Source organism: Metarhizium brunneum, chromosome 1 (genome assembly GCF_013426205.1).
Source record: "Metarhizium brunneum chromosome 1, complete sequence".
In the NCBI taxonomy this organism is placed as follows: domain Eukaryota; kingdom Fungi; phylum Ascomycota; class Sordariomycetes; order Hypocreales; family Clavicipitaceae; genus Metarhizium; species Metarhizium brunneum.
Window position 1 is genome coordinate 3,616,634 of NC_089422.1, and position 18,334 is coordinate 3,634,967.

Below are 18,334 nucleotides of genomic sequence, written 5' to 3' on the forward strand. Positions count from 1 at the left end.
GGGGGAGCCCTTGGGGCCCTTAGGACCCTTGGGACCACATGGAGGCGGTTGTGGATGCCGGGATTGTGTGGCTTGTTCGCTACGACTCATGTTGTTGGAGATTCTCGAAAATAGACGACTCTAGACATTGCTCCCAGGTAGGTATTCTGTTTTGATGGCGGCTTGATTGCCAAAGCTCGGCTCATCTCTGTGACCATGATTTCGGCTTTGGCCAAGGGGGACTGCGTCTTGGTAGAAATAGCTGGCTGGGTAAATTGGGCCAGCAGGACGACAACTCTCTGAGCAGAATTAATGGCGCGGTTCCCGCTTGGCGTCAATGCGAGAGTCCAGGGCCTGCAAATCCCTCGTCAACATGCCCAGGGGGTGCAAAATTAGTTGAGGGAGGATAGAAATAGAGTATGCGATCTTCCAGGGAGGCTAGCAAATACTGGCGAATGGAGGCAGAAGAAGCAAGACAGTCAAGCTACAACAAAACCTGCGTCAGTATCGTGGCGTGGTCGGTGTTTGCGGCACAACCGGACAGGCGGTATTATACACTCTCAAGTTTCAACTCTGAGCCTTGAGGGTGTGGTAGGGTGTGGTGTGAAGCCATGTCTCAGGGCAAACTTAAACTTGGAAAGGATGAGCACCTGCAAACGCTGGCACAAGTGACCCAATGGAACCGTGGTGGTCAGGGGACTCGGACGGTTTTTTCTTTACCTGTTCCCCGCATTCTATTTCACCGAATCCGGGGTAATCAATCTTAGCATGACGGAGCATGTTCGAGATGCCGATGTTGGGCGTGCAATAAACATGATTTGCCGGGACCAGGACAGCAAGTTTTTAGGCCCTTGTCCATAGTTGGGGGAAGGAGGTATATATGTAAACGATGCGACTTCAATAGAAAAGAAAGACGCCATGTGCGTAGTTTGAGCATATCATCTCGTAGCGCTGAGAGTATTGAGCAAAGCGACATGGAGCGACCAGATCGTAGCAGAGTTTCATGGCTTCGCAAGACTATCTATCCACAATGATGCCACGATGATGGATGTGTCTCAATTGGTATCATTGGAGAATGAGCCAACACCGTATGAATCACGTCGTTGTAAAGGCAGACACAGGGCTGATTCAAGTCGAGGGTAATGGGGTGATGGGGTAATGGCCAAGACGGATGTGCCGCATCATGATGGATGAAGTCTTTCCATATCTGGCAAAATGCGTTGGTGGCATCGTGTTGAGAAAGAAGACAGAATTCAGGGCAGAGTCCGACATCAGCCGAATTATCTGCCGGATAAAAGGGAGGCGCAAGTTGGTGGTGATGTGGCGTCTGCGTCGTGATGACATCTGGATGGATTGACGATGGGGACTGGGAGAACAAACCTGCAGGGGCCACCGACTGGGCAGTGAAGACCCAGGTGCCGTAAGGGCGGCGCCTGCGCTGCCCCAGACAAGGCATCTGGGCGTGGGCCGTGGACTCGCCGTGGACTCGGAGACCCGTAATCCCCCGCCTCCCGTTGGCTCAATCGCACCCAGGTCAGTGCTGTGTCCTGAAGACCGGGGAACATTGAAGCCAAGAGTAGCGCCTGGTCACGCATCCCGATTGCACCAGACTTTCCCCGGAATCCGTTCATGGACATGGACATAGTAGCCTGTATGTACGGCATGTACATGTACCCCGAGATCTCCGCACGGAAACATTGCGTTGAAGCGACGAACCGTGTAAAGTAACTACTCAACTAGTTAGTAGACCTGGACGTTCAAACAGTCGACGCTAGCAACCGCCAGAACAGTCAAAAAAGTCCGACCATGACCATCTTGCCCCGGACATGTCCATCTCCATCCCCATTTCATCATTTCATTGTCCGCTCCACACATCCTTTGTCTTCTCACGCTGTCCCTTCCCGGCCCACTCCTACTTATCCCACGTTTTCCCTTCTTCTCTTCCGACTTCAATAAACCTCCCCACTCTGGTGACGAGCACGCCAGCTTGACTCTTTGTTGCGTCCTCCCGCCTACGCCGAGAACGACAAACTTCCAGAGGTCAGAGGGCAGGGACTGCGGATAACATCTTTTGCGAGTTCCGGGACGAAAGAGAAGCAACAAGAACAGAAGAAAAATCGAGCCTGCATCGCCGTTCTAGAAATCCGGGGAGAGAATTTGTCCCGCGTCTTTGAGAAGCGCAGCCCAGACAAAAGGTACGAGGGGGGAGCCCTGGCGTGAACTCGCCAATCGACGTCTACCTCGGCGCATACTCCCAAGCTGCAAAGTTACTGAGCAGAACAAGCTCAAGGGCTCGAGGGTTTCAACACTACACATTATACACATCATTTTGCCCGCCTTTCACTTCGATAAGACACGAGTACGTACGCAACGTTGCAATCTATCAAGTCCATCCCTGGACGTTGCCAAAATGCCTGGCATCCTGCCTATGAAGGTCATCAAGGTGGGCAACAGCGCTCAAAGTCGTATTGCCCAGGCCTGTGACCGTTGCCGCAGTAAGAAAATTCGTTGTGATGGCGTTCGTCCGACTTGCTCGCAATGTGCCAATGTCGGCTTCGAGTGCCGGACCAGCGACAAGCTGAGTCGCCGTGCCTTTCCCCGCGGATACACAGAGTCGTTAGAGGAGCGAGTTCGGCAATTAGAAACCGAGGTCAGAGAGCTCAAAGACCTCTTGGACGAAAAGGATGAGAAGATAGATATGCTTTCCGCCATGCACGCCAACCACCATCGCCAACCATCACTCACATCTGCCTCCAACACACTGCCTTCGCCAGACACCTCCAAGGACAGTCCCGCATCTACTGCCAAGGAGGATACTTTCCGCGTACAAGGCTCGCCGTTGCTTTTTGGCGTCGAGCATTCTGACTCCTACTTCATGGGCCCGTCCAGTGGCCGCTCATTTATCAGTACGTCAACTTTCCAATCGTGGGCCTCACTGTAGCCGCGCCAACTAACCGTCTTCCAACAGCCTCCTTCAAGCACAAACTTCGACAGAGGGGGAAATTGTGCAATGACTTTAATCCAGAAGCCTTTCTGCACGTTCAAGGATGCGCACCGTTGACTCAAGAAGAACCTAGCCAGGTTTCCCGCCTACCTCCTCGCATCTTTTCTGACCGGTCTGTCAACGTCTACTTCCAGGAGTGGGCGCCGCTATTTCCGGTTTTGCATAAGCCTACCTTTCTTCGCATCTACGAGGAGTTCGTGGCCGATCCTGAAAAGGTCAAGTGCCATCACAAAATTGCACAGCTGCATCTTGTTTTTAGCATTGCCGGAGTCTCATCTGAACAACCCGACTACCCGCAACTGGCCGCTTGCGAAAAGCAGTGGACCAAAGCTATTGAATCGATGGTTCTGGAGAACACCATGAGTACGCTCCAGTGCCTCATCCTTGCGCTCCTGTATTGCGCGATTAGGGCAGACAATAAGCGAGTCCAGCACTTCAAGGGTCTGGCCATTGGACTGTCCCACCGACTCGGCCTGCATCAGAGCCAAAAGCGATTTTCTTTTGGGGCCTTGACCTTGGAGACGAGGAAGAAGGTATTTTGGACTCTTTATACTCTCGACTGGTAAGTTGGACAGTGCATCAGGTTTGCGCCCGAATCTCATCTGACAATATCGTAGCTTTACTGCCGCTACCCTTGGGCTGCCAAAAATGCTCAAGGAGGATGATATCCACACGGAATATCCGTCCGATACAGATGATGAATACATTACCGAGAAGGGATTTCAACCTACATTACCGGGAGAACATACTAGATTGTCCAGCGCCCTGGCTCTTTTCCGGGCCACTCGGATCATGGCAGCAATCTTGGAAAAGAACTATCCTGCAGTGGCCAACCATGAGCTCTCTCTTCAACAAATGACTAGCTTTGAGGCGGATCTTAATGCTTGGTACCAAGAATTACCCGCGCATTTACGACTAAACTTCTCTCAAGATAAGCCATCAACAGACGTGACTGGGAGCAGATCTCCCATCCTGGTAGGCTTACTTTTCCACCTCTCCCCGTCTGAACAGCCACTTGCTAAATCATGACACACGCAGGCCTTGGCGTACCATCATATCCGAACCCTGATCTACCGTCCCGTTGTTGGCTCTAGCCTTGGTGCAAAGGCCGCACCCGCCCTCATTTCCATCGCGGATTCCAGCAAGCGAATCATTCAAATTGTTCAGCTGCTCGAGGAGAGGAACATGAGCTTCTCGTTCTGTCTCAATAAATTTGACCTCCTGGCCCTCTGCGGCCTGACGCTTCTTTACCAGGTCGTCGATCTGAAGGCGGACAGTAAATTGAGCCGCGACATTGAAAAGCTTGTCAACTTCACTATCAAGTCGATGAACCAAGCCAAGGCTCCAGGATGCATCGACCTGGCCCGCATTGCAGCCAATCTTATCCGCGTTGACGAACATCCAAGCCCTCTTCCACCTCAAGCACCAATGGCGGCACCATCACAGCGTTCGTCCTCAAAAGGCTCGAAAAAGAAGCCAGAACTTCAACAGGAGCACGAAGGGATGCGTCGCATGACCATGCCCGATACCCAGACCCTGGAAAGAGACTTTTGTCCTCGATCGCGGCAGTCTTTTGATAGCGTCACCTCTTCTGAGGCATCGACCAACTACCAAGGCCACCGTTTGTCAGTAGTAACACAGCCAACCCGCATTAGCACCAAGACTCCGATATCCCGCGTCATTCCCAATCTCGATTATCTGTCTCTGAACAACACTCCATCTCATACTGGTGCATCTTCACCCGCTGGAAGATCTCGCATGGAGACGCCCGGATTGTCAGTATCGCCATCCGGTCAAATAATGGCCGCTGTCGACCCTACAGCAAAGATGGCTGACGTGTGCAATTCTGAATGGGAGACGCTACTCGGATCAATGGATAGCAATGTTTACGATGCCATCTATGGTGGCGCAAGCCTCCCAAGTGAGACAATACCCGCGAACTCGAACAGTGTTGGTTGGTCGCCAGAGTCTTGGGACATGAGCAGCATTAACGTGGGTGACTTTGGACGGAATCCAGAGCCGCCACAAAGCGTGCTTAGCATGAGTGACGAAAGTTTGAGCTCTGGCGAAGAAGTTGCGCCGTCAGAGTTGGGCCTTAGCGTGGGAAGCGCAGAATTCAATAAATTGCACATGCCAGAAGCCTATGGCTTCGACCTCGAGGGATTTCCTTTGTGAGAAGAGCTGAGCTTTGCTGCTGCGCTCTTATTCAGGACTATTGCTTGGCTCTTGGGTATGAATGATGGTTCGAATCGGTATTATTTGTCATTTGTTGGGTGCTAGCTGGCGTTTAGGATGGACCAATGACATGGAGGGAGTAGCGTTGTTTTATTTTCATTTCTTCTCTGACTTCTTCTCTTTATGACGGAATGCTGGTATTTCTGTGACGGGCTTCGGTGGGATTAAGGATGCTGGGTACTGATATATCAACAAACGGCAAGTCTTGAATACTCTCAGTGGCGTATATGTATGTGTAGGATTTGGCAGACGTGCTGCCATGGCCCCAGCTTTACCGGGCTTGACATGGTTTTGTTCTAATCAATATTTATCAATTGCAAACGGCGAATGCCCGTTTACCATTGTGGTGAATTGGATGGCACTGTCAAGTCCGGAGCAGCATTTCTCTGCAAACCGCATGTTCCAGGGCAAATCACAAAGTTCAAACTGTCGCTGGAACGCCACCACGGCTTGGCTCACCCATCAGATGCAAACCCGCCCATCCCGTTTTGATTACCCGTTGAATGTTGGCAGTTTCCCAGTCTACCGGTACATCCGGGCGCCAAAACGGCGCAACCCCATACGTACTCAACTCGGACCGTCAAACATCCCATGTCCATTGCAATGCGCATCGCCAAATAGAGCAATAACCACCATGTACCACCGTCACATCTCATAACAATCCCAACCCCTCCTCTTTCCCCAACATTTCATGAATCCCGCGAGCCGCATCCCCTCCCTCATCTTCCATCTGCAAAAACACTGTACGCCCTCTGTCCTCATCTTATCCGCCACGCCCTTGTCGCGCTTCCACTCCGTCCCGGCCTCCAAACTCCGTCTTCGCCGCCGCCCTGTCCGAGACGGGCCTCTCAAGGACGACGCGGGCCACATTGTTATCGTCAAGATGGCGGACGAGAAGGATACGCTGCAGCTAGGGGGCGACATTTCATGGGATATTCCAGAGGGTAAGCGTAGAAATATAGTACATATATATATGTGCCGGCATTCTCGATCTGCTAACCCCGGAATACAAAAGCCCCGTGGACAACCGCCCGTCCGTCCAAGCGAGATCCCGCACGTTTCCTGCCGCAGGCCATCGCGCATAGAGGTTACAAGGCGTTGTGGCCGGAGAACACCATGGGCGCCTTCAAGGGCGCCGTCGAGGTTGGCGCACACGCGATCGAGACGGACGTGCATTTGTCCAGGGACGGCGTAGCCGTGCTGTCGCATGTGAGTCTGCCCATCTGCCCAGCCCGGACACGACAATCCACGGTGCTAATGTCGCTCCAGGACGCATCCCTCACGCGGTGCTTCGGGATAGACAAGAAGCTAGCCGACTGCGACTGGGAATACCTGTCCACCGTAGAAACGCTCCGCGAGCCGAAGCAGGGCCTGCCCCGGCTCCAAGACCTGCTAGAATGGCTCGTCGAAGCCGACAAGCTACAAGGCGACGAGCACAGCCATCGGCCCTGGGTCCTGCTCGACATCAAGGTCCGCCATCATCCTCCGCTCTGCACATCCCCCCAAAAATGTACAGGACACCAGATGATCTGACCGGAAGAAAAACAGCTCGACGACGACGCCAAAGACCTCGTAAACGCCATCAGCAGCGCCATAGCCCAAGTCCCCGCCTCAACACCATGGCAGGGCCGCATCGTCCTCGGATGCTGGAACGTAAGACCTCCGACCACCCTCCCCCAGACCAAGAACAGCTAACAAGGTAAAATCAGGCCTCTGTGCTCAAAGCCTCGCGCAGAACCCTGCCGGACTACCCCGTCGCCCACATCGGCTTCTCGCTCTCCTACGCGCGGCACTTCCTGCCCATCCCCAACATGGGCTTCAACATGGCCTTCCACACGCTCGTGCGCCCCTACCAGGGCCGGCGGTTCATGCGAGACGTGCGCGCCGCCCGCCGCCCGCTGTACGCCTGGACCGTCAACCACCCGCGCTGGATGCGGTGGTGCCTCGAGCGCAACGTGCGTAGTGGCGGCGGCAGCGTCGTGGACGGCGTCGTGACGGACGACCCTAGGCTGTACCTCGACGTGTGCCGGCGGTACGAGGACGACGTGGACGCCGGTGCGCCGGGGCGCGACGACCGCGGCTCCCTCGGACAGACGGTCGGGCTGGCCGTGGACATTGTCAAGAGGCACGTCCTCGCCAAGCTGTTCTTTTGGTATAGGAGGCATGTGCAGGGCAAGTTGGATGACTTGGATGGCAAGACGAAGCGGCAGATAAAGAGGGACTAGATAGACGGGCGGGCATCATGATTGAGACATGGGGGGAGGGGGGGGGAGATATTTGTGAGCACACAAGGGGTTTTACGGCAATGTTTTTTTTTTATCATTTTACTTTTCCCTCCCCCAAGGCGGATATGACGATTTACGACATGACACCACTCAAATTTCCTGGCCAGTGGCCATTTACTACTTTATTAAGACTGTTTCTTGTTATGAATGGGTAGCCCGTCCCTCAGTATCCCGTTCCGCGCAATGCTTTCTCTAAAACGCCATAAATGCACCAATGCCTGCCCTTGAATACCAATTTCACCGACTTAACCACGACAAATGCCCCCCCATCTAAATCTCGACGTCAATGTCCAGGTCCAACGCCCCAATCACATCATCATCCATGAGCGGCTTGTGAATCCCCGGCACGCCATTGCTCTCCGAGTAATTCTTCTCTTGCAATTTTGCGAGATGGGACAGCATCTCGGGTTTAGTAGCAGCAACCTTGGGCGTGCCGTTTGCCGGCGTGCTGGCTTCGCTACCGTTGGCAGACAGCTTCTGCGGCGTGTCATTAACATCGTGCACAAACTTGGCCTTTGTCCGGAGTCGTCGCGACGGGTCATCGGCGACCTGCTCGCCCCGCTTAAGGGCCATTTCGATCTCGCGAGCTCTGGCCTTCTCCTTGAGCTGGGCCTTGCGGACGAGCTCGGCATTCATTCGCCTGTTTTCGCGGTTGCGCTCTGCCAGCCGGTCTTGTTCTGTTGCGGCCCGGGGCCCGTCCAGGTTCTTTGATGAGCCTAGGGTCGTCCTAAAAGCCAGGCGTTGCGTCCCAAGCTGTTCGAGCTCCTCCTGGAGTTCCTGAGCCTTGGTTTCGTTACCACGAGCCACGGCCTCATCGAGCAACTTGCCAACACGCTCCCTTTCGGCAGGGTCGAACCGACGTTTGAGTTCATTTCTCTTGGCCAAACGGGCTTTGATCTCTTCACTCGTCCACTTGTGGTTGATCAAGTTGTTGATTTCATCAATCTTATCTGCTAGATATGCCTTTGTGGGCAGCTTGACGTTCTCATTGGTGCATGTCACCTGATAGCGGTTGAGCTCGTTCTATGCGACTAATTAGAAAAGGGTCCCGCTGATGCGAGCCTGCTAGAATACACACTTACATCAGTAAACTTGCCGCTTGAGGCAGCAATAAATGGAAACTCCTTGACCGCTTTGCCATGTGCGGCTCTGACGTATTGATCCGTGACAAACGGGCCCTGAGGCCCGGTGAGAGCGTATGGACGGCTAGTAGTGAAACCTATGTGTCATGTCTGGTTAGTAGCCTGATCTCGCATATCCTTGCTCATGCAGCTACTCACCCTTGATAACTGCCATGCGATATTGCTCAACCCCGGTCTCTGGATGAGGACCTAGAGCAATTCGGATATAACAACCGGTAATGGCAGGCTCAAACCCAGGTGTGAAGCAAACCTGAGCAAACTCATTTCTGCCAAGCCGTACACGCTCAAAGTCCTTCAGCTCAGCAGGTGGTGCCTCCTTCTCTTGCTCCTTCTCGGGTGTTCGGGACCTAGCGCGGCTAAAATCATCACCACTCTCCTCTTCATCCGAATCTCGCCGTGCGGGGGAATAAGCTCGTCCGCGTGTCTTGTCTTCCTTGCGCTTCGCCTTCTCTGCGCGAGCTCTGCGAAGAGAGTCCATGGCAGACTCGTTGCCTTTACCAGTACGCTGCCGTGAGGTCTTTCGTTGGCCGTCCTCCAACTCTGCGGTGTCGGCGCTACGCTTCTTTTTGACGTTCCTGCGCTCCGTTTCCTCAATCATTTGCCTGAGACGACGCCTCTGTCGCTGGCGTTCGACCTCGTCCATACGTTCCGCGAGAATACGTTCTCGGTCGACTTCTCGCATGGCCATAATTTCAGCCCTTTCTGCCTCACTTGTGAACTTGCCGTCCACGGGATACTTGTCATCTTCGTCGGTACCGCCAACCCTTGGCGCGGGCTCAGCGTCTGAATCGGATTCGTCCATGGGTGCTGATTCCAGCGAGTTTGGTGACGACGGAGCTGAGGATCTGATGAAGGGGAACGAGCATTGAGCCGTCAGCAACGTATTTATGAGCGACGACAAACGAGGATACAGGAGATCGTGTTCAATGCGCTTCACACGGATCCCACCCAGGCCCGTCTGAGCAATAGGAAAGACGATACTCACGCTTCACCTTCCTCCTCGGAATCATCCTGCCTCGCACGCCGTTTCGACTTCTTCGATTTGCCAGCATCGTTTCTGGAGCGACGCGGCGACTCCGAGCCACCGCGGCTGCGGGCAGAGCCCTCGTCTTCAGAGTCACCACCCGCAAGGGCAAGGAGCTCATCTTCGATGTCAGACATGATGGTGGTATCGTTTGTGATGGGTAGTCCAGCGGCGAGTGCCAAACGGCAAATCTCTGCTCAAGTTCTCAGGACAACTCGCGGAATCGACCAGTCACGACTGGGCGCGTTAGACCAGTCCAAGCCGATGGCTCACTCTAATAGAAAGAGGCCGGAACCGTGTGGTCAAGGAAGTTGAGGCTGGCAGCGGCGAAATAATCGTAAGGAACGATGACGATGGGAGAGGCGAACAAAAGAGAACAAGTTTCTAGTTGCAGGACCTTTTGTCGTAAATCGAGTGAGCGCTCCCCATTGGGCCGCAGCAGCACTGGCTTCTACCCGTGTGGCGCGCAAGAACGAAGTTGCACTTGTCGGTCGCTGCATCGGCAAAACGTTTGTCCAGGCTGTGCATACAGTGCTAGTTTGTTGGGTAGCTGAGCTACTCACACTGTTAGTTGAGAGCAGATATATTGTTTTGTTCTACTTAAATACCTACCAGGTAGGTATATTCTGTGGCACAATAAGCGAGAAACTCCTAGTTTCTTTCTATATTTCTTTCAATAAGTAGGAGAAACCCCTTGCATATCACTAGCCATAGCTGAATCGCAATCATTCTGCCTACGACGCACAGGAATACATTGCAAAGTAAGAAATATCTACTTGTATACTATAACGCATTATGATCTAATAAAACGTATACTACTAGTAAACGATAGTACACTTTGAGCGCGATACCCGGTACTTCGTACTCGGTCTGTTTAAATACTTTGCCCCCCACCGTCCAATCGGCGAGTCTCCCGGCGGACCTCCAAACCCGCTCGGCGTCATCTCTCGCCCGAGCCAGCATCGTTCGATCTTATCGCACTCACACTCTTCCAAAAAACTACAAAACCACCAATTGGTGAACAGACAGCAACCATGGCCTCAACCCGATGCCTTTGCAGGCCCACACGAGCTCTAGCCTCCTCCAACCTCCTCAGCTTCCCCTCCCGTCGAGCAATGTCAACCACCTGTTCCCTGTCGCAGACCCCTTCCGAACCCTCCTCCGACACCAAGAAGCGCAAACCGCTAACCCGAGAACAACGCGACTTTCTCTCCTCCGCTGTCCGTCCAGCCCCTCCGGCAATCTGACCCCGAACCCCACGTATGTGAAATCATCACTGACGAAACCTTGCCAGCTCCGTGTCAACCAAGCCGGCGAACTGGCCGCCACGCTCATCTACAAAGCGCAAACGCCGCTCGTCGTCCGCCAGCACCCCCACCTCCGACCGCTCATGGCGCACATGTACGACCAAGAAGCCGGGCACTTTGCAACGTTCAACGACCTCATCCACAAGCACCGCGTGCGTCCGACGGCGCTCTACCCGCTGTGGTCTGTCCTCGCCACAGGTCTAGGCTGGTCAACTGCCCTGATGGGCCGCGAGGCCGCAATGGCGTGTACGGAGGCGGTCGAGACCGAGATTGGAGACCATTACAATAACCAGATTCGAGAGATACTCGAGATGATTACCCAGTGGGAGGCAGAGGGCTACCAAGTCAGTACCGAGATTGGGGAGTTGGTACAGACGTTGAGGAGGATACGGGATGAGGAGCTGGAGCATTTGGACCATGCGGTTGAGCACGATGCGAAAAAGGCAGAGCCGCATTGGTTGTTGACTGGAGTTATAAGGGCCGGTTGTAGGGGAGCGATCTGGGTCAGCGAGCGAGTTTGATGGACACGTGTAAGTTGCAGTGGCATTGTGCATGCCGTGTATCAACAAAGTGAATATTGGGGTTTACAAACGAGCATGTAAGGAATAATTATGTTTTTGATTACAATCAGCTCTATACAATGTACGACATATGAAACAAGGTTCGCTGTGCTATTATGCGTGTTCAGGGCGAGAAAGATAAAAAATAAAAGGAGGGGACATTGAAACGCCGTGTGTATGCTTCCCTAGAGGAGATGAAAAAGAAAAAATGTATGCCGAATTCCTTGCTATGCAGCTACAAGACGAAACTCCTTTCGCAATGCAAACAAATTTCTGTATGCCAGTTTTACCGATTCTGTAAATATTTTGATGTCTCCGTCTCCCATTGCCATATTTGACAGGCTGTACTCCGTACTAGTCACTACACACGAGGTGGTTAGATTATCATATCGACAAGGATAGGGCCAACTTACTAGATTGACAACGGAGCAACACCGTCTACTTGGTAGCCCCAGTTTCCATTCTGCTCTTCAGTTAACAACCAATCGTACGGAAACTGGACAATGTTGCCTTGGACCAGTTTGAGTAGCTCTTCGGCATCAGCTCTAGAAGGCATGTCTTCGAGGGAGAATCCACGACGGCTTCCTTTGGTGTTGGCACGACGACGCTTTTTGACGGACCCGAATTGAGCTTGCGACGGGATATTGGGAGTCTCCCGCGAGGGCGGCTTGTCCAATGTAGCGAAGGCTGTCTTACGGTCCGTATTCCTGCTGGCCTGCGGTTCCAGAAGCTTAGCAGGGGCTTCCTCAGGTACAGGAACGCCCACGTGGCCATTTGGTACTGTTGTAGGCGAAGCATCGGCAATCTTTTCAGATCTTTGGACGGGATTCGAATCGAGAGGACCACGTGGTTGTTGAGCTGGCTCCATTGATTTCTCATTTAGCTCCCCGTCACCATTTTGCGCCACCGTGATATCAAGTTTGCCCATATCTTGCTCAAGGAATGGAAGCTGCTTCATTGTCTTCTCCTTGGCGGCAGCTACTATTGCTTCAGGGCCAGGCGCTCCAATGCCCGCTCCGCCAGCAGTAGACTCAACCTGATTATTAGTCTCAGCTTTGGACTCGGACTCCTCTCCATTAGGCTTGCCTTCCATGCTCGCACGGAAACGCGTTCCGTAATCCACGTACTCACGATACTCTTGCCAAGTCCTCACTTCGGAATCTGGCATGCATCGGAAAACTCTGCGGTAAATCTTGGTGTTGTTCAGAGCTGCACGATTCCAAATATCATCGATAAAGCTAGTGAGGAGGGGATCCCGCATACAGTCCTTGGAGATGTCCGTTGGTGTAATATCGGCAGCCATGGGATGAAAAGCGCCACTCTTTGGACGACCAGTTGTAGGGTCGACGTGTACCGCCGGCCCGCCAATATCAGTGTCATCAGCCACCGGGAGAGGTGGTAGCTGGGCGGGTCGAAGGAGACCAAGCTGCTCTGTTGTGCGTCGATTCATCGCAGGCATAGGTGGGAGATCTCCGGTTCCAGGACCCTCATTGCCAAGGTGTCGATTGTCAGACATGATGACAAGCTCATGAGGTGGCTTCGGCTGACAGATGGTTCCCCTGCCCTCAGTATTCATGCCATGTACCAATACTTCACGACCGCCAACTATGACAGAGTCGCGGCCTTCATCCAAGCCGGACTGCTCTGCGAGCTTCCACTGGTCCTCGCCATACCCAGATACGTCTAGCCGCTGCTGCTTCTTCTGTTGCGGGCTCAAACCGACGTCTGCCTCCTTGCCCTTCTTCGACCCCGCCTCCGACTCCGACTCCGACTCCGAAGATGGCAAAGAAGTGTCTTGGAGAGCCTTGGCATGTTCCATGTCAAGTTCATAGTTGAAACTTCTCTGGCGAGGGGTCAAGAGACTATCCTGCCGAGTCTTGCTTGAGCCAACACCAATATCAGCATTGTCCTCGCGATAGATTTCTTCCATCTCCTTCTCAAACACATCACGATCTAGCTCTTGCTGTCGTTCCTCTTCCAGAATCTCGTCGACGTCGAGGCCGAGGTGTTCTCGCATCAGGCGCAGTCGGAGAGTATGCGCGAACCGTCCAACTTGGTAGGGCTTTCCAGCCATGGTTGATTCAATCATGTCTGTGTCGCGCACAATCGCAGCGCATTCAGAGTCTCGTGTCCCAAGCATTGAGCGCTCGTTGATATTGGCAGATCCAATCAAAGCAACTCGATCGTCAACAATGATTGTCTTGGCATGGATGTAGAGCTGCTCCGTCACGAGGGCATCGTTGCTCATCACACCCCATTGTCGCAGGCAATAGAAGCCGATGTAATCCTCAGGCTCGATGTCAACGGCACGGAGCCGCCCAAATATGGATTGCTCCCCACGGCAAATACTCTTGTATTGGCACATGAGAATGAGTCTGACGCTGGTTCCTTCTTGTTCATCCACTGTATTCTGGAATCCAGGCATTAGAGGAATCATGATTGCACAGCGCCAATCTTCCTCATTTTTGTGGGCGCGAATGATGCGCTCAACCAGAGCATCGCCAATGCGATTGACAATCTTGGTGTTGTATGCTTCTGTACTTGTTATGAAGAACTGATTCTCCATGTACACGAAATGTTCCGAGTCCTCAATCATTTTGATGTAAGCATTTTGAATGCTGTGTTCCGTCTCGTCTGTTCCAAGAGACCATGTAGTTGCGGAACGAAGTATCTGCACTTCGCACGTTCCAGTCAAACCGAGGGCTTCCAACTCATCCAGTTTTGCATCTGGAGGAGGCAGCAAGAACGGTAAAGGTCGGGTTGGTTTCCGTCCGCGACGGAGGTAGTTCCATCGCTGAACAAAATGGCGAGTCAAATCTCGCGCTGGTTGCCCAACAACCTGCATAGAAACGTCATGCCATGGCATTCGAGGCACCTTGCTGCGATCGTACATTTCTTCGTATGGCTCGTTGAGTCTGAAAAAATCCTGGACTCTGGGATTAGAGTAGTCCTTTCCAGGAAACAGCTGGCAGTGCTCTGCATCCTTTGGTTGCTCTGTCATCTCAAATCCAGTAGGTTTATCATCAACGATGGGGTGTTGGGGACTGTCCCAACGGCCAAAGCACAAGTCGATACCACCAAGGAAGGCCACGTCGTGGTCAACAATACAAATCTTTTCATGGTGTGCAAAGAAAAATTGGTTCTTCTTGAACTGGTTAGGCGACCGTTGTACAAAAATATTTGGATGCAGGTTTAATAGTGAGAACTTGGTGTACTCGGAATCGATGGGGATGGCGGCCTCGACATTCCGGTAGATGATGATAAAAATCTTGACACCCTCTCTGGCTTTCTTCTGCAAGAGCCGGTCAAGCCGCCACTTCTGGCTGATACATGCTGGTCGTCGCATGTACAACTCAGGGCTCAGCCACCAGTCATGAATGTAAATGACATCCCTGGCCATGTTAATTGCCCGGGAGACATTCCACATGTAGTCCCTGCCATCTACGAGCCACTGTGCGAAGACTCCATTTCGGACAGGCGCGAAACTGCCGAATCGCTTCTTCTCGTACCATGCAGTCTGTTTGAGCATTTCATTGATTGAGTCCTCAAATTGTTTCATGACGGACTGATATCTTGAAAACAGACGTACTTTGCGTTCGGATGTATGGAGTGTCAGAGTATGGTGCTTTTGGGGGAGTGCCTCAACAGTGAGGTCAATCTCCTTTGCCTTATCTTTTGAGCCGATCTGTTGAAGCGCATTCTTCTTGGAGCTGATGCTGAATTTGGAGTCGACCAGATACACGTCATAAATATTCATGTTTTCTGGTGACTCGACACAAACTATATAGCTCTGGCGAACCAAGAACCACTTACGGCTATGGCGAGCAATAACCTTTGCTGGGGTCAGGACTCGGCGGAAATCAAGTCCCTTGGATGACTGTATGTGCAGATATCCCTCTTTGCCATGATAGCTCCCCTCTGCAGCAAGACGGACACCAAGAGCAGACAGCTCCAGAAATCGACAAAGGCGGTTGCTATCAGCTCTGAACATGAGCCATCGTATCATTTCTGATAGGTATTTTTCAAGGATGCGTCTTTGTTTTTCCACGTAGCGTTGTCTGCGGGTGGCTATGTCGATAGCTTGAGCGGTGCCTTCAGCATTTGACAGCTCCCCGGGGTCCGTAAATCCAGTTGAGCGTCGTCTCATGCCCCATAAATTGGCACGCGACTTTTTTCTCGTCGGCTGGTGCTGCTCGTCATGTGTGCCGTCTCCATGGTCCTCGGGCGCGGTACCCTCTCCGCCTGTGCCTTCTCCAGCAGTTTCATCGCCTCGAACACTGGCCCGTTCATCCTCGTCGCTATCATCATCCTTGTTCCGAGCTCGACGCAGATACGGGAAGGCAGAATAAGGGAACTTGGGCTGCTTCGGGCGCCCTCCAAGATCACGGCCGAGCATATACTTGTCATTGTTGAGAGCAAATCTGTACCTGAAATGAAGATTGTAGATATCCCTGATGGTTCGAATCACTGTCCAGCACATTCGACTCGGGCCACTGCCGTATTCGAGTTCCATGGTGAAAATCCAATGTCTGTCTTTATCGTCATCCGGGATCGGGGAACTATCTTTAATTTTGAGCTTCAGTTGTTCGAGGAGAACAGGGATCCTCTTATTCCCGTGCTCGTCCCTTTGAATCATACTAGCAAGCATCAAGACTGCCGGCGCGCCAGCTCTGAGCTCTGCCATCAGTTCCGCTGATTTGAAATAATCGAATCGATCCTCCTTCTTCTGCCGCAAGAGCTTCAGTGTACTTTTTACCTGCTTCCACTTTTGTGCGCCAAAGTTGGAGGCTCGCTCAGAGTTAAAGAATGGCCGGCGAGGCGTCATAGCATCACCATCAGAAACGCCGCCTCCGCCGAATACAGTGATTCGTCGCAAATGGCCATTGCGGCGACCTACAACAGCAGAACTTTCCATGTCGTTCAGGTCATCACCTTCGCCAGGCGGTTGCGTGGTCGTTCCCATGAATGAGTGTCCACGCCTGAATGGTCGTCGTTTAGGACCGCTCCTAGTGTCCCCTTCTGATAATACCTGCTCAGGGTTTTCGGACGCCATGGAGGTATCTGGCATACTAGCCCGACGCCGGAGTAGGCGGTTATATGCGCCCCAGGTGTCCGCATCGCTTGCGAAACGACTTGGTGTTGATGGCGTCGATGGAAGGCCCTTTGCGAACCGCCTCATTCTGCGTTTCTTCTTCTTTCGCGTGCCATTCTCCGGGATAGCTGATTCATCAGCAGTCTCGTCGACGTCAGCATCAGCATCAGCATCGACATCGGCCTCGGCGTCAGACTGCTCTTCAGTAAGAATATTGGGAAGCCGAGTGCCGAAGCGTGTTGAAGTAGGGGAGTTGGTAGCGGATTGAGAAGCAGACTCGGCGAATGGTGGTGCAATTGGAGATTTCAGAGATGGAGTGCTGGGCGCGCTGGCCAAAGCCTTGATCTTGGACATTATGGACAAGCTCTTGTGTCTTCCAGGAGTTTCGGGTCCATCCCATGAACCTTGACGGCTGTGACCGCCTGCAGACAGCAGCTGGGGATCTTGCCTCGCAAACTGAACACTTCTTCTCCCAGCTGCAGCAGAGCCATCATGGTCTCCTGAAGAAGCGGCGGGGATTTCGACACTGTGCTCTGCCTCGCCAGGGGATGGCTGAGACCTCTTCTGGTCTACTTGGCCAGGTGCAACCTCATGGCCGTTTGCGGTAGGGGACACATCTTTGTGTTGTTGCCCCCCATTCCAGTAATCTGATGCTTCCGTATTTGGCTTTGTGTTCTCATAGCTCTCGGTCGGATCAGTCGATACGGGTTGTAGGCGAATCGGGGGGCTGGGGGGCAACTGAACTCGAGAGAGGAATTCGGCACTTGAGGGAGTTGCATTCTGCGGTGTTGTGCTCATGGGAGACACCGAGCCCTCCCGATGATGATTTTTTGCCATTCACGACCGTAGAGCTTGTTTTGCTGGCTTACGATATTCGTGTGGGCGAAGATTGAACGACAAGCATGAGCGAGAATGCTAGCGTTGTAATGTTATATACGCCTGGTTGAAATAGCGTGTCCACGACACATGCTGAAATAAGGGTCGGGAACTGCGATATGCAGCGCAGAGTTGATCTTTATCGCTTCGGTTCCTATAGGAGTTCGGGGTGTACACAATACATTCAATGTGGGACAGCCTGAGCAGGCGGCCGCGGCTTTGACACCTGGACGATGAACACAGCGATTGTAGCCCAACGGGCGAGAAGCGTGTTCCAAGCAATGGCGAATACCCGCAGTCGATCCCAGTATGCTGTGCTCGCAGAGGTCTCACGGGATTGCAGAATTGCTTTAGCTATTCCCAGGCCACATGTGACGAAGATTCGATGTGGTGACCAGCCGTAGCGCGGTTGAGCGGTCAAGTCGTGGTGCACGTGGGTTTAGAAATGGACGGTGACGGTTCCAGGGAAGGATGAGGCCAATGATCCAGTGACCCTGAATGAATGTTCCAAGTGTCAACCGGTGGAGTCGGGGGATGCGGCACCGTTAGCCCCACTCCAATCAAGTGCCAATTGGTCGTCCCAACAACTACTCTGTACCTACAAGGGAGGCAGGTACTGGCGTGCCCTGACGGTCCAAGTGGGTACAGCCTGTCTGGTGCATTGTCGATTGGACTCCGTGGTGGTGCCCCACCTTTAGACAACCCTAACCCTTGATATTTTCTCATATCTCAACTTTCATCTCCGTCACCCTTCATCACAACTCTCTCTTTACCAATGTAGCCGTTTTCACAATCGGTCTACGAATGTCTCCCTCCTGACTGCCCACTGC

General features: G+C 52.9%; 5 protein-coding genes across 5 annotated transcripts; 3 read left to right on the forward strand and 2 right to left on the reverse strand.

Annotated features, from left to right (window-relative positions):
* Window positions 1-2,389: 2,389 nt before the first annotated feature.
* On the forward strand, window positions 2,390-5,158 carry acu-15_0 (Transcriptional activator protein; the record flags this gene model as incomplete). Its single annotated transcript, XM_014693931.1, has 4 exons — window positions 2,390-2,885; window positions 2,948-3,545; window positions 3,601-3,958; window positions 4,022-5,158. 4 exons carry the CDS (start codon window positions 2,390-2,392, stop codon window positions 5,156-5,158), a joined length of 2,589 nt encoding a protein of 862 aa, XP_014549417.1.
* Window positions 5,159-5,909: 751 nt separating this feature from the next.
* On the forward strand, window positions 5,910-7,443 carry PGC1 (Phosphatidylglycerol phospholipase C; the record flags this gene model as incomplete). The annotated part of the gene is made up of 5 exons (XM_014693930.1): window positions 5,910-6,162; window positions 6,234-6,427; window positions 6,488-6,688; window positions 6,767-6,871; window positions 6,928-7,443. The coding sequence occupies 5 exons, from the start codon at window positions 5,910-5,912 to the stop codon at window positions 7,441-7,443; spliced, it is 1,269 nt and encodes a 422-aa protein (XP_014549416.1).
* Window positions 7,444-7,773: 330 nt separating this feature from the next.
* On the reverse strand, window positions 7,774-9,806 carry RTF1 (RNA polymerase-associated protein; the record flags this gene model as incomplete). The annotated part of the gene is made up of 4 exons (XM_014693929.1): window positions 7,774-8,526; window positions 8,586-8,722; window positions 8,784-9,490; window positions 9,631-9,806. The coding sequence occupies 4 exons, from the start codon at window positions 9,804-9,806 to the stop codon at window positions 7,774-7,776; spliced, it is 1,773 nt and encodes a 590-aa protein (XP_014549415.1).
* A 978-nt stretch (window positions 9,807-10,784) lies between these two features.
* On the forward strand, window positions 10,785-11,497 carry CAT5 (5-demethoxyubiquinone hydroxylase; the record flags this gene model as incomplete). The annotated part of the gene is made up of 2 exons (XM_066129703.1): window positions 10,785-10,889; window positions 10,964-11,497. The coding sequence occupies 2 exons, from the start codon at window positions 10,785-10,787 to the stop codon at window positions 11,495-11,497; spliced, it is 639 nt and encodes a 212-aa protein (XP_065986105.1).
* A 451-nt stretch (window positions 11,498-11,948) lies between these two features.
* Window positions 11,949-17,426, reverse strand: pld1 (Phospholipase; the record flags this gene model as incomplete). Its single annotated transcript, XM_014693927.1, has 1 exon — window positions 11,949-17,426. The coding sequence occupies one exon, from the start codon at window positions 17,424-17,426 to the stop codon at window positions 11,949-11,951; it is 5,478 nt and encodes a 1,825-aa protein (XP_014549413.1).
* Between the last annotated feature and the right edge of the window lie 908 nt (window positions 17,427-18,334).